Source organism: Saccoglossus kowalevskii, chromosome 22 (genome assembly GCF_978046115.1).
Source record: "Saccoglossus kowalevskii chromosome 22, keSacKowa6.1, whole genome shotgun sequence".
In the NCBI taxonomy this organism is placed as follows: domain Eukaryota; kingdom Metazoa; phylum Hemichordata; class Enteropneusta; family Harrimaniidae; genus Saccoglossus; species Saccoglossus kowalevskii.
The window spans coordinates 4,401,738-4,419,206 of NC_140662.1; the positions used below are offsets into that span (position 1 = coordinate 4,401,738).

A 17,469-nucleotide genomic window follows, 5' to 3' on the forward strand; every position below is an offset into this window, starting at 1 on the left:
CCTTACGTACATTACAAAATATTTTTACAAGGAAATTTCCACCATTTGTCTCATGAGTTGAGATGCGAATCGGAATACCTAATTTGTTAGTCATAACGAGAAAAAGTTAAAGATAACAATCTTAACATAAGGTAACAATCATAACATAATTCACAAACTCAACTACATGCTGTGATTTACCTATTCATGATTGTTTAACAAACGTTGCTTAGACTAAGTGAATTAAGTCATTGTAGAGTCAACCACCGTAACATTAGCCTAATAGTCGTTGAAATAACACTAAAACGATGTTTTCTCACGAACGTCCTCAGTGTTAAACACGCACGTGACTCACCTCGTGCGCGTCAATTCCGTTTGTCATGGACCACAGTGTCATAAAATACTCCATTATCCTCCTTTTTAATGGCTTTGGAATGTTTTGTGATCTCGTAAAATCCTTCAAGTCTCGTTCCCGAGCTTGGTAGAGAGCTCTTCGAGAGTACATACGTTGGATAATCGCAGTCACATTACCGAATATTACGGCATGCATGAGAGCTGTGAAATTTAACATACGGTGCATCGTTATCTGTTTTGCATATCTACAAATCATGCGGGGTGATAAAATGCTTCCGGTTCCGAATGAAAGCAAAAGTAAACCTATCCAATTCTACCATTTATTTAAAGAATCAAAGGCAAAAAGGAAAACACATAACTAGATTAGTCGTCTAATGCGTTACGAAAAATAAAACTCAGAAGCGACCTTGGAAAATAAAGGGGAAAAAAGCGTATTGGTTACCCAGTAATATCCTAGCCCTCTTCATACCTCGAGATGCTCTAGCGACTGATAATGACGCCATACAAATGTAACTCTCTGGACGCCATAATTATTCATTTCGCACATTTGTATATTTATAATTTTGGAGCATCTGAACATAAATTCTTTAATAAAGTTTTGATCAAAATGTTTGAAATGTACGGTAGCAAATTATGGGGACTGAAGTTGACTTTGGCGTTAAAATAAAACAAAATAAATACCTCCAATTAGCATTATGACAATTGTGAATATTTTTTCGTTATTCGTATCAGCTGACACATTCCCAAAGCCGACACTGGTGATAGTACTTAATGTGTAATACAATGATGTGATATACAGGTCATCAACGTTGGTGGCGTTAGGCCAATGTAAATTAAGATCGTGGACCAGATCGTGTATCCAACCTTCAAACGAAAAAAAATGAATTAGTAGATTATTATCACCATTCTTTCATGCGTCGGGCCCCCCAGTCGACATCCATCTATCGAATCCCATCTATTTCATATTTTTTCATGAATGTTCGTTGTATGTTGTATTTTAATCGATTTATCGAATAAATGTTTTTTGGTAGAGTCATAAAAACGTCATTTTTTAAATAAATAATGATAACATTTTGCCTAGAGCATTTTGCGATCACTCTTGGTATTAAGTGAAAATAAATATTGCGAATAACACGCAAATATAACAATATATACTCTAATCACAACCTCAACATCGTATTGAAAACGTACAATGTATATCACTCTCATATTAGAAAATATAATCAATCCGTCAAATATGTTGATTACCCCCCACTCCCTCAAAGAGCACTTGACAAGTAAGTATATGTTGTCTCACCTGCTGTGGCATGGTCTGCATTCTGTAACTCTTGCTGGCCAATCACGTACCATACGCACGCCAACCAATGCGCCACCAAAGCGAACATACACATAAGGAAGGATATAACAACTGCGCTGTAGTTAGAATATCTTTCCATTTTTTGTAATAGCCTTGCAACCCGTAGAAGACGAACAAGTTTCAGTAAATACATAGCACCAGTACCCTACTGACAAATAGCGATAAAGATGAACCGAGTACATTTATATTTACAGGCAACTGGTTATGAGTAATCTACATTCAATGCAAATAGCTGTTGATTTTTCGCATTCACTGGTTCGAATGTCATTACTACACAGATCATTCGAACAGTGGACAGATCGAGAGAAAAGAGAAGAACACAACTTACGGACGAAAACAAGTCACGTGCCTCACGATATTTCAACGAGAAAATGGCGGCCATTCGTGTCTAAGGCCCAGCTATTCAAATCAGCAAAATAGGTGTTAAAACTCTTGTTGAGATCTCGTTGGAGGCGAGAGAGCCACGAGACTGGTTTTGCACCTACAATAGCGTTTTCTTTCCCTTCATCGCGTTCACTTTTTACACATATCATAGTTACACGAAACAGTGGCCGCCATGACGGAAGTGAATGGTACACGATTTGAGACAAGTCTCGCAGCTCTTTCGCTCCCAGCGAGATATCGACGGCCATTGTAGTCTATACACTACACTATCCGCTCGAGTGTATCTGGAAGCGCATCCGGGAAAAACACAGAAAAAAGAAATTATTACTCACCGTATTGATTTTTGCCAAATAAAGTAAATCAAGAGGTATTGCAGCCAAAAGATCAATAAAAAACCAGCTTTTAAGATAGTGAATAGTTATAGCCCTTGGTGTATATACAACTTGGCCCGACTCACTGACGTATGTTGTGCGGAAGTTTAGAACGATGTCTGTTGATTGAAAACCATGAAAACACTATGTAACTATACGCATCAAAGGCGAATTGTTGCATCGAAATATGCGGTTAGTATGAGGTCAATATTGTTGGTAAATGCAAATAGATGAAACATACTTTAATACATCAATTAGTAAATTGAATTACTAGTACATAAATAGGTACACATTATAAAATAAAGAACAACATTTAGTTATATCATTTACTCACCAAATATAAAAAGGAATTCAACTATAAGGTCAGTATAAATAGCTGTACTATCCGTATTTTTTTCCTTGTAGAAAACCACATTATACGGCACGACAATGGCAACATAAAACATTGCTAAAAGTATTAGCCAATCCCACACCGTTTTGAAAGTACTATAATGCAAAAGAATGAATCTAGACTTTTTCACAGTTGCTAGTTTGTACTCTGGTAAGGTTGACCTCTTCGTAGGAGCAAGGAGGTTCTGTGGGAACAGGTGAAAAAAGGTCACAAGTTACTAATAGTCAGATAGAGAATAAAGTACGTATTTTTAATATTAAGTCTAAGTCTAAGTTAAATTTTTTTGTAAAAACCACGTTGTTTATATTTTATATTTGGATATATCCGAATGCAAAAGTGCCCAAGTATTTTTTTCGTTTATGTAGCTCATTTATTCTCAACATTTTACGTGATTAAAAGCTAATTTTCCATAGTTAATACGCAATGTCATAAACAACGTGTTTTAATTGATTCATAAATAACGTGGATTTTACGAAACCCTTCTGACGCTGCAATTATTGATTTCTTGACATAGTTCCAGACTTATTTAACAATTTCACGTTTGATTGAGTTGCATATATTTAAATTAGGTAGCCAGAAATTACAAGGAAATAATTAGGATACATTGCGCATGCGTATAACGCCAAATACAGCAATACCCATATATGGTATTTATGTATGTTTGAGAGTCGATCTGTATTTCTTCACAAGTCGAAGTACAGGTTTTAAAATAGGCCTTATTCGCAAATGGGGCTGCCGAGATTTCGTTGAGAACGATACGAGAGAGCCACGCGATTTGTTTTGTTCCTCATGTAGTGTGCCATTCTTTCTCCCGTCGTTGCCCCACTGTTCCAAATACCATAGCTACGTTGCTCAGGGGAACAGTGGACACGATACGGTACAGAATGAAACACTATTTGAAGAGCAAGAACAAGCCTCGCTACTTCCTAGCTTTCAACGAGATTTCGGCGGTCATTTGCTTTTAATGTCGATTCTCGCATAATTGTAATGTATTGTATTGTTTTTAACCTGGGCGTATTACTTTGTATATGGCTTTTGTACCTAATATGGACCCACAGTAAATCTGGAAATACATCAATATCTCGGCGATTACCGAGTATAGTTTAGTTTAGTTTTATTGAGTACAAAATAACTAAATTAAAAGCAAAGTTCGGTGTGTCGTTTACCTTTGAAGAATTTAGTATGCAAAGATAAATTATTTAGATAGCAGAATAGAAACACAAGCATCTCGATTAAATTATTCATTGGCAAAGAAACCTGATGCCGAAGGTTCTTGAGTTTGTATAAGTGTATACGTGTGGTGTTTCATGGCAAGGATGCAATCTGTGACAATTGAACTGAATGGAGATGCATGCAATGTATTTTCTTATCATGGACCATCTGTGTCGTGCAAATTGGAGCAAAATTCGAACTGGGAGTCCGATTGTTAGTAAAATTAAATATATATATATATTCACACGAACATGCAACACACAATTAACTGTAATAGATTTAAAACTTAATCGCATGTCGAGCAGGAAGTTAGTCCCAGAATCAAACCGTTGATAAAACGCTAGATTGTATAGGTTGTACCTTCCTATGTGCTTTTGTCTGCCACGTGTAGGGGTAAAAAACATTATACGGACTCGTTAATACTTGCGATAACAGTGAAAATCAGCTATATATCTTCCGTAAGTAGAATGACGAGTTTTACTAAAAATGGTGATCTATAAATAGTTAATATATATTAAATATAATAATAAGCCAAACATGCATTAATTATGTTAAATAGTTAAACTAAATAAATAGTTTATAGTAGAAGCGCAAATGTATTTTTTCACGCTATTATGTTTTTTACTAGAAAACAAATACTTTTGCAAAACAAATATTAATGAATTATATTTTTACTTTTAACTCTAAATGGTCGGTGCAGTCTGATTACCAAACCCCTCGATCGGGGAGAAATCGCAACGATTACCCCAACCGGAATTAAACGCAACCTGCATGATTACCCTAACCGGAAGTCAATGCAACCTGTATAATTACCCCAACCGGAAGTCAACGCGACTGATTACCCCAACCGGAAGTCGACGCAACCAGCATGATTACCCAAACCGGAACAAAAAAACGGGACATGCACGATTACTTCAACCAAAAGTCGACGTAATCTGCATGATTACTCTAACCGGAATTCGATGCCATTAAAGTACACGTCACTTACATTACTGAGATTTAATTTTCTTTTTTTCCTTTGTTTTGTTTGAAGATGCCCTGATAAGTGATACAATACTGCTCGACTCCGTCGTCTTTGGTAATTAAACTGTTTTCCCGATCCGTTGGGTGTTTTACCTCCACGCCCTCGAAGATATCTTTGCCTAATGGCCTCCTCTTCATCGTCACTGAACTCAGCTGCAGGGCGAAACGAAAACAAAAAATATTTAAACAACTCTCTTTTCATTTAATGTCATTAAACTATTTCTGGGCAATCAAAGCATTTTTAGATTTCGTTCCCTATCGGAAGTTAATAAAAATCATTTATAATGATAAACGATGTTCAAATTTCAAAAAACAACTTTTCAACTGAGCAGGAGTAATTTATATTGGCACAATTTTATAGTCAGGTGTCTAATCACGTGCGTTGCGCACTAGTTGATATATAGAAAATGGCGTGAATTACCTTCGCTACTTTTGTCTTCTTCCATGTTGGTTACTTTCGTTTTCGTGATATCCTTAAAAGACGCAAGAAAAAGAACTACTTCTCCTTTTTCATTTTTAATCGGTACGATGTCCAGTAAGCACCAAAAAGGAGTTTCTGTAGAAACAGGAATATTAAGAATTATGGCGTGTTGGGATACCGTATGAGCAACCATTTAAAGTCAAGTTATAATGTGCTAGCTTATTTGCATATCCGTGTGTGCGTGTTGAAGTTGCAATATGGCTGGGTTCATGTAACGTTTCTTGTAATTGATACTGTTTGTATGTTGATGAACACGTATAGGTTGTAGAATGACAAGCGACCTATAAGAGGTTTTGAGGCCAGGAAGCATGAGTATTATGGGATACGTGTTTATGCTCCTGTCTTCAAGTTGATTACCATGATATTGCAGAGAGAAACGGTCTGTAAATAATAATATTCTATTCTTACCGCTTTTTTTTTGGAACATGACCTCCGTTTTAAGTTCTTGTTTATGTTCAAGTGAATTTTCAATCTCTTCTTTTTTGTCCTCGTCGGTTTGCGCGCCGTACAGGAATTTACAGGCACATCCTTTTTGCATGACTTCGGCTCGAGAATAGTTCGTAAGTTCACAGAATCCATCGGAACAGTAGACGATAGGGTAACCATTTGCAACCTGGGCATTGCCAAGGACGAAATTGCTGTCTATAAAATAATGAAAAAGAAAACCGGGGTTATTTTTTATTTATATTCAGGAGTCGTTATTTTCACTCACAAGGAATTTCTTCACAAGAGAGTACACAGTACGTTGCAGTATCGACTTATGTGATACAACTGAGGACAGAATAGCACGCAATTAAAGCCTTGATAACGCATCATCGCGTCTTTAGACTCGCAGCGTACACGCAATGTACACGCTATCCTGTCCTCCGTTATATATAGACTACGATAATTGTCTTGAATCAACCACCAATATTCAACTGGTGATGTGTAAAAGAGGCAAGTGGAGACCCTGGGCGATGGTACAATGATAGGGGTGTTTCCCTCGCACCAGAGAAGTTCTGGGTTTGATTCATGTTAACTGTTCAGTCAGCGCTATAAATAAATTGTACAGTCTGCCCTGTCTTTCAAACACGTGGTATTAGGGCTCAAAGATAAGAGACAGCAGAGACTTTAAAAGGCAGTTGTCGTCGCACAGCGCGTGCTCGAATTTCATTTGAATGAACAATGTATTTTACAATAACAGAACGTGGCGCAACGACCACCGCCCTTTAATGTCCGGAAATGCCGCCTGTCACAAAAGGGGTATGTGTCGGGTTATATGCTCTTCCCCCTTGTTAACTAGGTATTCAGCATTTCTTTGAAACAAAAATAAAATTAATTTATATACTAATGTAGCTACGTTTTTTTATGATTGTTGTTTTAAAGTAATATACCATACACTGTTGCGCTTGACGATAAACGCTGAGGGCGCAGTTTGCATGGATGAAACCCGAAGGGATCAAAAAATATCATGTCGCATCTCAACTGATTGATGGCGCAACGCAGTGACTTTCAATAACCGCTGCTTAATAATGGCTTATTTATTGTGCCAAGACGTCGATATGCAGTTATATATAAGAAAAAACATCCATATTAAAAAATAAAACTATTAAGAATACGCTCGTCGCCGGTGAAGATGCATTTTATTTTTAAAAAGTGCGATTATCGATGTGTGCATTAATTAGTCCTGAAAACAATAACAGGTCGGCGTGACGATCGCCTTCACGTCCCGTAGTCGTAATCACGTACATAATGGGCCTGTAAATGCGCCGATAATTGACTTAAATCCTCCGCAATACAGACATGAATAGAATTTCGTGTTGCTAGTCTTAGTGATTTCTTTTTGTGGAGTTCGAAATTTGAAGACAGGGAGAGACATAGAGAGGTGAACACACTTTACTCGAACGAATTCAAAGACGTTCACGTCTTGTGTATACGTTCGTCATTGTTTTGCTATCTAACAGTTGTATCATGGATTAATACATGTTCATTGATTAAAATCATTTAAAACTGAGCACAGTATGCGGCAAACAAATGGAGGAGACCATCGATAAGTACCACACAATTCAGGGGAAGTGGGTGGACACTCTTTGCATTACTACTTAGTTTCAGCCGAATGTACATTTGAAAGTGAAAACACGGTCATATATGTTCGCAGGTTGAAAACTAACAAATCTCTATCAGCAACATCAACGTGTTAGGGATGTGTAATCTGGGCCCACGTCTTTCAGTAAACAAATTCACGTCTCCTTTGTTACACTATGCTCATACATGTATGTCTTTTTTCCAAACACAGTAGTTGGATTTATTTACTAATGTTAAACAATTACTAGTTAATAAACGCAATGAAAATCTAACAATCTAGGAACAAGTCGAATGTCAACAACAACTCCCGGATAGCCGTGTTCGGTTGAACGTCCTTGAGCTAAAACGAGAAAATAAAACGAAATTGATGAGTCGTGTACATGGAACCCGTCACATTATTATCACGGTGATCTATCACTTACAGTGAAGCGACCTGGCATGCATACCTTTCATACAAGTGGATTGAAACTTAAAGTTTGCCCTCGCACGGTACGTTCAGAATTCACGCCTCGCTAGACTCGGAGTCGCATCTGCGGGTTCGCGGGTTCGCGCGACAACAATACATGTGTAATATACATCCACACGAAACCACGTGTGTTGGAAAGAAATTATTTGAAAATTTCCTCGTCCGATGTTGCGATGATAATGTTTCACCCGAATGCGGCTAAAAATGTGAGGCTTTAACACTGTTGACATGACAGTCTGTGGATTTAATTGAATACTGTACCTGAAAGTACTAGTGTTTATGTGGGGAAACTGTTCGTGAATCATCGGTGCCTTTAAATAAAAATTCTCGACTTTTAAATTACATTCCATTAATATAGTAAGTTAGATGAGATTAGGACAGTTGCGACATGGTACGCACTGTAAGCGTGGTATGCCCGTAGCTACGCTTCAATTTAGGCCGATTACTAAACGTGTTTGGGGATGTTACGGCATGTAATCCTAAGTGTTAGAGTACCTGTCGCTATTGATAAAAAATTTTCACGTTAACGAATGCGGCCTTGAGTGGTTTGTCAAGCGTACAAGTCAGGCAAGCTGTACTGCGATAACGAGACATATTGCAACCTTATTCCTTTCAAATAGAGCAAAGCAGTATTGGCAAGCTTATAGTATATGTGATATTTGCTGTATGTCACTCATGACCCGTATGACCTACAACGAGACAATATTTTGAATATGCGGCTGACCTTGACGGTTCATTAAAATTCGCCCTCTGTTGATGCGTTTGTGACAGTGTGACCTTCAATAATATAACTGCAAACTCAATTGGTTAGCTACAAGCGCTTAGCTAAAGTAATATGAACTGCCAGTCAACATAAACTGCATTGGCTTGATTATTAGAAGTTAGGGCTGTGTAGGTACTCGCTTACAATCCTGCAAGTTGCTCCGATTGACTCAGATAAACAGATATGGTGACCATACTACCTGGTTTAGCGATATACTACAGTGCCTGTGCGTTCAGTGGACAAGGACAAAGTGAAACATTGACAACTTTGCTTTGTAATACGCAGGTAGACCGATTGATCTACGAAGCCAATAGCATAAATAACAATATTGTATTTTCCCATTTGAGTTTCATTTCCCTTCAGAATTTCATAAGGTCATATTTTCATGTAATAGGTTTCATTCATCAAAGTCTAACGTCTAATTAATTATGCATGCTAGATATATTGAACTGCCATGACGCATATATACTATACGACTAGCAATGAACAATATAACAACACAAATTCCCAAAACAATTCACAGAGGTAATCTCAGAAAATGATGAACATGACATTTTGTTAACAGCAATTATGAACTTATCAATTAGTCATGCAAGATGTACATACTGCGGGGAAAAATATTAGCCATGATGGGATCAGAGATGCTAAATAATCCGCACGATGTAGATTCAGACACTGTGTCAATATGCCAGAGATTACTGAAATTGGTTACAAACAACAAAATCAATTTAACTGGCACACGTATTCCGAGAATGTCTTAAGCGATAAGCGTAATATATAATGGTACTAGATGGATAAAACAATCCAGATCGATGTGCCCACTCCGTGCAATGCCAAGCGATTACATCACACAGAAGATCGAAATGCTATCAAGTATATTTTCCAGGGCATTCACTATCTGACAAGATGCATTTATTGCAACGCTCTATATACCCAAAGGACAGATAACTCAAGTGGTTGCAAGCAACGTATAAAATACTCCAAGAAAAAAGTTGACAATGTGAATATCCCTTTAGGCAATTTAAGAGCATTGGGTTTAGCGCGTGGACTACGTAATGCATTTCGAATTTCTCAAGTATGCCAGCGTGTAGTATGTTTCTTTTTTGCGTACACTTACAGAAATACATATTACAACGCAGAGCGAAGAACCAATACAAGCACCAGCAGGAAAGACGTGACTACTGAATGTACGAGGAAACATTCAGATAAAACGCGAACTAGACGTTAACAGACAAACTAGACCCTAGTTGATGTTTCCGGAGGAGCAAAGATTACCCGCACAAAGAGATGACCCAAATAACATCCTTCTGAAAACTGTTGATTTCAAGTACAACTCGCTTATCATTTAATAATGTTAATTCTCGAAAGTATCCAATAAATATACATTTGAACGCACACGCATTAACTTTTACTAGGCTTAGAAATCATGATGTATATGTTCAGGTAATAAATATTAATTTATTTTATCACTAGCGTGATTTCGTCCTAATTCACGACTTAATTTGACAGTAAAACTTAGTACTCACTCGAGAAGCACTTCACAAAAAGGCTCCTTTGAGACCATATTTCCATGTTCTACAAACTTACATTTCTAATCAGTCTAAGAACAACGTAAATAGCTTCTCTAACTACATGTATAGTTTATACTTCAGAGCTAAACAAAAGCAAATATTCTTCCTCAATTTTTTTCAAAAATGCATCAACACTATAACCATAATGCCCTTTACAAAAATATTCTTGAAAATAAGTTTCCGTCGAGAGTAATCCTGTATCAGATTAGGAGGAGATTGCATTGTTCCTCCTGAGGGAACCAGGTGCTTTCTTTCGTCATGCCGCGCATCAAGGTGATTTAATAGCAACCAAGCTATTCTTACGACGGGAGCATACACTTAACAAGCAATCTCTGATAGGAAAGATTTAATAGGACACTGGACAGTCATGCCCACCTGAGACCGAGATATCTGATCAGGGATGCTGAACAGCAGTGGACTAATTCGATTCTTTCTCTCAGTCTCTAAATACCCTTGGTACCAGGAGACAGGACATACTCTTTTTTTTCAAAAGCTGATGGCAACAACATGTGCCATTTTTAAAATCAATCGTGTTACAGTGATTAAAAAAACCACAAGCTAACTTTTTCAAGACTATATTCCCTCGTATAATTATATGTGTACATGTTCCGCGATATAGCTCGTACTATTTTCTCGTCTTGCATATAAATCATTGACCGAGTAGCTATATTACTTTCAAGGGAATTATAAAAGAAAAATATTATCGCACATCACACATTGCGTAGGGTCGGCGGAGGTCGAGGTAACCAAATTCGAGCATCGAGTTTAATTGCATCAAACAGTAACATGTCAACTTAAGAAACTAGGCTGAATCGCTAAAGCAAACTCCCACGGTGGCCATAGATTTAGAACTGTAATTACAGAGAGTAATAAAGTGGAGAGGCGTGAGAATGATGAATGTCGTATTTGATGGAGTAAATCTAGACTTTGCTTCACCGAAACCGGCAGGGGTTTAGCTGTATCGTTGACTAAAATAGCCATTACAGCAAAGAAAATAAAACAAACTGAGAAACGTTTTTTACGGAAGTCTCATTATTATTCAAAGCAACAATAGTGATGTTTTACCCACCGCTAGGGATTGCAGAATATGCCGCATATACACATTGAAAGACAATTATAAGATGGATTCTCCCGTGAAATCCCCTGACCAGAGATGCGCATATTGTTGAATCATTAGAAGCTATAACTTCTTATAACGGTGTAATATAAAACACAATGATAATTAGATTAGTCAAAACTATTTTTCTCTTATAGTAAAATATACGACAGACAAGTAGTCCATGACACAAACGGCAAATGATGACTATCACCGGGTCTATTGTTGGAAAAGAACTCTTTATATTATATAACAATCTTAGCATGGGCATTTCAGTTACATATACCCGGAGAAATACATCTCTATTATTCCTTCTTTTATTTAATTCCTGATGCATTATCATGGTTGCTCAAAATGGTAAATATGACGTAGATATACGTAGTTTTGTTTCCGTCTTTCCTACATTTCCTAATACTTCTAGCCCTGATAAGATCCAAAAAATTTGGCAAACAGGCGAAAACTACTTCTCGTCTAAGCATGTTGACTTTTCTACCTACATGATAGGATCTTACTGCTCACTGAACGTGTACCAAAACAAGGTTTGACAAGAATACACAATGTGATCACAGACTTTCAGATTGCAATCAAAGTTGTGAGAGCTACAATGACGCTTGTGGCGAAGCTACTCGTTTTAAAATCCGCATATTTGGGGCACAATGAGTCTAACAATGACACAGTCCCTGTACTTGTTCAGAGTGGTCTTGCATGAGCTAATACCATACACCCCCAAGGAAATGGGATAGATTCTGTGTGAATGAAGACAATTTCTTGGAATTTACCAATTTAAACGTGTCGATTGAAGTTAGTGCTGCAAATACTGTAGAGTTTAATGATATTTTTCCGTCCTATACTATACTAATAAAACTAAGATGACCGCCAATCGACCATTTTGAATCATATTGAAAACATAAATTATCTAAACCAGGACGCGAGTATTTAGACAACACAAAGTTTAAATGAAACTGCACACTTGATTAACATATTATGCCATATTCGAATCTTGTTTGTGTATATTAAACGGGCTGCCAATCGGTCAAAGGTTAATGAATAAATCAATCATTGTTCATATGTATAAGATATCTTGTCTTTTTACCGACTTTCAACAAATTAATTCAAGGCATATCCAAAAATGATTTGTTCAATCAAACTACAAGACCATACCAAGTTTGAATAAAATCGCTCTAGGCATATTGGGAGAAATATTTGTTGACGGAAATGGCCATCAGTCGACTAAATTTTATCAAAATACACAAATATTGAAAGAAAATATTTAACTCATCATACATTTTTCACCTGTACAACATACAAACCAGAGATATGCATTATGTTTTTGAGAAACAACAGAACGAACAAAATTGCGCCAGTCGGCTGCTTTGACTCGAACCACAAAACAAAACGACGTTCATTCATAATACACCACACGTGATTACAATGCCAAGTTGAAATGAAATCGGCTCAAGCTTGCCTGGCAAATGGTTGATGCAATGATCACATTTCAATTTTTGGAACATCTCCGATAAATTGACGGACGGATAGAAGTACGGATGCATAAAAGAATGACACCCCAAATATAAGCCCTTGCTTTCGACGGAAACTAATTAACTCCTTTAGAAATTAATGTCTAAAACAAAACAAAAATAACAACGCATAGTAAATAGTAGTTAAAAACAAAATGTGTTAAATGAAAAAACTATATATACACTGTGAAATGTACACACGGTCGAATATTCAAATTACGACGTGGAGGGTCATAATTTTGTTTGTACACGAGTTCATCAGCACAGTCAGCTGTTTTAACATAGATTAGCAAACACAGCAATTTTGAGATTCTTTACAATGGAATTTCTTTCAATACTACCCTTCTATATGTATACATGCCATGGCGGCACATTTTCACTCAGTTTCGCGCATTGTATCATAGAGTAAATATGCATTCGCATCAAAAGAAGAACTACTCGTACTAGGATTAATTTATAATAAAAGTCGTGCGTAATTAGGTTAATGGTTTTTCGAGTTGAGTTGTATCATGTCAAATTATTATTTCCCCCCTGCATGAGTATATATTATTGCCCAGAGTGCATTTCGTATTGTGGAACACGAAATGCGTGGACACCTAAAGTACGATGGTCACGTGATTGCCACAGCGTGGACTACACATGACACACACCAAGGCTATCGTTACAACTCTCTTACAGATGTACCGACAGTTTGAACTTTAAATGCATGTTTCAGTGACAACAACACTGAAAGATCATCGTATAATATTCCTATACATTTTACGGCTTCGTATGCGATTTCTGACGACTTATATCATCGGGTGCCTATGTGATCTCCCTAATTGCAGCGCTTGTGCGTGCCGAGTTTATTGAGAGTTACTCACGGAAAAGCCAATGGTAAGAAGCCCTTTCTGTCTGCTAAGCTGCCATGCACGACACAGGCTTCGTGAAATAATTGGCACTTTGAGTTCAGAACTGTTTGACAGAAGATTTCGAAAAAAAAATTCAACGTTGGCATGGGATTTAAAGAACATGACTGTCTAAGACAATAAAGGTCCATGTGTTTGACTGTAAGGTTCAATGGTAAAAGGACTATTTCTTGAATTAAATATTTTCCGTGATAGGCATGAAAAATCATATAGCTAGTAGAATCAATCGTACGGACGCTTATATCAGACAGGGGAAAGTTGCATGTAATATAATATAGACTGTGTTTTGTTTTACTTGACATATAGATTAACCAGCAAGTTATAGATTCGATAGTATGTTGCTGCTGTCTGGTACTACACACGTAGCTAGTCAACACCGCAAACTTGGTACATATGAATCGATCAAACACATATATCGACGTACATGCTGATCGGAGAAACCGTAACCTATCACCATTACTGAATCGAAAAGTGCATTCAACCGCTCAGTCAAGCTCTGCCACGAATACCGAGACAACAATCTGATTGATACCTCTTGTTCCTGCGTACTAGATCGGATTGTCATCAATATTTTCTACAGTACAACTAATCAACTAAACAGGCATGTCTAAGCAATGCAGGCCAATATTATAATGACACAGGTATACATGTAGGTACATGTGTAAGATAAATAATGACGAGATACTTTTGAATATTCATTTATTTTAAATTTGCTACTAACCATATTATATATATTAATAGTTTGTTTACTCTAATACTTCACCATACTACGGCAAATAAATTGGCTATGTTGCTTACTGATGTGATACAAATCAGCAAAACAAGGTGAAAATAATTGCAGGTGACAGACATCTAACTCACAATATATGTATAACTATCGAATTGCATGGAACAACAAACATAAAGTCTGGAAAGCTCGACAGTTATCTGTATATTAACCAACTATTGGTTACAGCTTGACATTTTTTAAATGCAAGGTGCACCTGTCAACGAGTTCGATGATGACTGCATGTCAATGTATTCCATTGATTTTACATTACCCCTGCATTAGGTTTATAGATTTCAGCTTGACAGTTAACCCTGAGTGGGCAAATCTACCTTACAGTAGTAAATACAGCATATTTCATAAACAAATTGTATGACACATATGAACCAAAGCTCATATCGAATAAAATGAAGTAATACATAATAATGCTTTGCGTACAAATACACGTCAATTATGATTTCATTGTAAGTATATAAAGATTACAAGTTTTTAGGCCTAAAATAAGCTCTATTTTAATATAATTATATAATAATTACAATTTCTCTTCAGCGAGTTGAGAATTAACCAGCCTAGAGGATCCAAAGTCTATATGACATGGTGTGGGATCATCTACACTATACTTATGAAGTGAATCGAATCAACACGAGCGGAAAATCCGTCTCTGTTTTCTAGTTACGTTTATACATTAGTTCTGTTATATTTAAAGTACCGCGACTAGGATTAGAGGAAGGGAAAAAGTAAAAACAAATTGTTATATTGAATTAGCGCTCATACCATGGTGAAACAAATGTAAATGATGTTTTGGACGGGTGCAAAGACACACATCGATATTACTCTTTTAACCCAACTCTTGAATACATTTTTTGACCGACTAAATATAAGTTGTTTTTACGTTTTTGTTTTGTTTAATGAAGTTCGCTTCAATAAATAAATAATACACCTTGTTAACAGTCTCTGGATTGCAATTTACCCGAAGGATTACCTCCAACATTACTTTTAATTCAATTCTATTTCTGAATATCCTCATTCTTAAATTATGTAAACTTCGTGAAATACATAAATATATTCTGACTTTCTATTGATGTGTAGAAACCATACTTAGGGATCGCATAAACATAACATCCGATGACGATACATACATATTATCCGTGAATTTGAACAAAGAGTTCAAATCAAATATCACATTTTAAATAGAGGTTAAATGTTCAGTAAGTTCATCAAAGGACCTCCATTAAATCTCATAATACACACCAGAAATAATCAATATTGCCACATGTATTTTGCTTGATCCTTTCAGATCGAATGAATCCGTTTACGTTTCTACATTCTTCCAATTGATGGACTAGATGCATATTTTCTCTCAACGGTTTGACTAAATAAAACAAACGCTGCGGATCAGCTTCGAAATTGTGAAATAAATGGGATACTACAAATCCTTAAGTAAAATACAGTAAATTGGTTCAGCTTAATTGGTTTTATTGATTAATATTCCTAATTTTTCATGAACAACGCTCTTGTTTTTTTTCTCGCACTCTTCTATACAATGCTGTCATCAGAGAAATCATTCTAAAGGATGCAGGGAATATCAAATGAGTTTTATAAGCTCTGCTTCGGTAACAACTGAGTGACGAACTCTTCCGGAATGTCATTAAAGACAGGGACTGTAAAATTTGATTTGACTGAACGAATAACTCGACGCGTGACTAGAAGGTAGACTTGCCTTTTGAATACGTTATACCCTCCTGGGAGCCGTCTGGCTCCAACAGTCGAAGCGGCCTGTCACATACAAATGGTCTGTCAGTGTAGCGTCGTCTAGTTTCCTAGATATGACACATACATGTATACCGACGCAGATGCAGTATTTTAAATGGTAAAAACCCTGTGATGGACACGAGAGCGGTTATACTTTCAAAGGCTCTTTTTGACCATATGGCTACGACTGTAATCAGCAGTCAATGTATTGATGGCCATAAAGAAGTGGTTGGTAATTCTGATCCGCATCAAAGACACAGCAGAGTAGGTTACATCTCGCTTCCCTTATCTAAACAATGTTCTCATTGTGTGGCGATTTAGAGCTCCAATCTTGCCTAACAGGCGATCATACAACGTTTCAAAGCACGCCATAATACATTGATCGCTGATTAAGAATTTAGGCATGATGATAAAAATCAAATAAAGCCATCGATAATACATTGTTATCTAGATGCGCTCTATATGTGACTTAACGCAGTAGATAACATAGGCATGCTATGATACAATGACCAGTCAGGTCATTATGTCTTTACACTGACAGGATACTGTACTATAATATATATCACAAGACATCTGTCAGACTGTTAATCACAAGGGATGGTGTTTCAATAGTTTTAAATATTCTCGGCGTCAGACGCAAAGGTGTTCACGTAAGTCGACGTAATCTCTTAGTGGCTGTTTTCGAGAGGAGATTCATGAAGTGCTTAAATGGTCATTCAGAAAGCCAACCCTGATTTCGAAGATGGATAGCTCTCATGACCGCAAGATACGAACATCCGCGTATGGTTATTCACGCAGTACACAGCCAAACTATAGCACGGTGAAACGTGCTCAACTGGAGAGACACGAGCAATTCATACAAAGAAAAGCAGTTTATTCAAATCCGCCTTAAATAACGTTGTTGGATTAACTATTCATGCCTATTCCTTTCAAATGTATAGATAATCAAATGTACCCATTGATGTGGCATATGTCGTATACTAAAGACATGTATTAGGGGAGTTAGTATCACAG

General features: G+C 36.8%; 1 protein-coding gene across 4 annotated transcripts in view; it reads right to left on the reverse strand.

Annotated features, from left to right (window-relative positions):
* LOC100367766 (voltage-gated delayed rectifier potassium channel KCNH8-like) overlaps window positions 1–17,469 on the reverse strand; it is an 89,311-nt gene that overhangs the window by 8,796 nt on the left and 63,046 nt on the right. For all 4 annotated transcript variants that reach the window (XM_078009156.2, XM_085496148.1, XM_085496147.1 and 1 more), the window contains exons 2-9: window positions 5,961–6,194; window positions 5,493–5,627; window positions 5,037–5,224; window positions 2,780–3,020; window positions 2,407–2,564; window positions 1,631–1,835; window positions 1,015–1,197; window positions 335–534 (exon numbers count right to left, since the gene is read on the reverse strand). In XM_078009156.2, coding sequence (XP_077865282.1) covers window positions 335–534; window positions 1,015–1,197; window positions 1,631–1,835; window positions 2,407–2,564; window positions 2,780–3,020; window positions 5,037–5,224; window positions 5,493–5,627; window positions 5,961–6,194 — 1,544 coding nt within the window. The remainder of the gene's footprint in view (window positions 1–334; window positions 535–1,014; window positions 1,198–1,630; window positions 1,836–2,406; window positions 2,565–2,779; window positions 3,021–5,036; window positions 5,225–5,492; window positions 5,628–5,960; window positions 6,195–17,469) is intronic.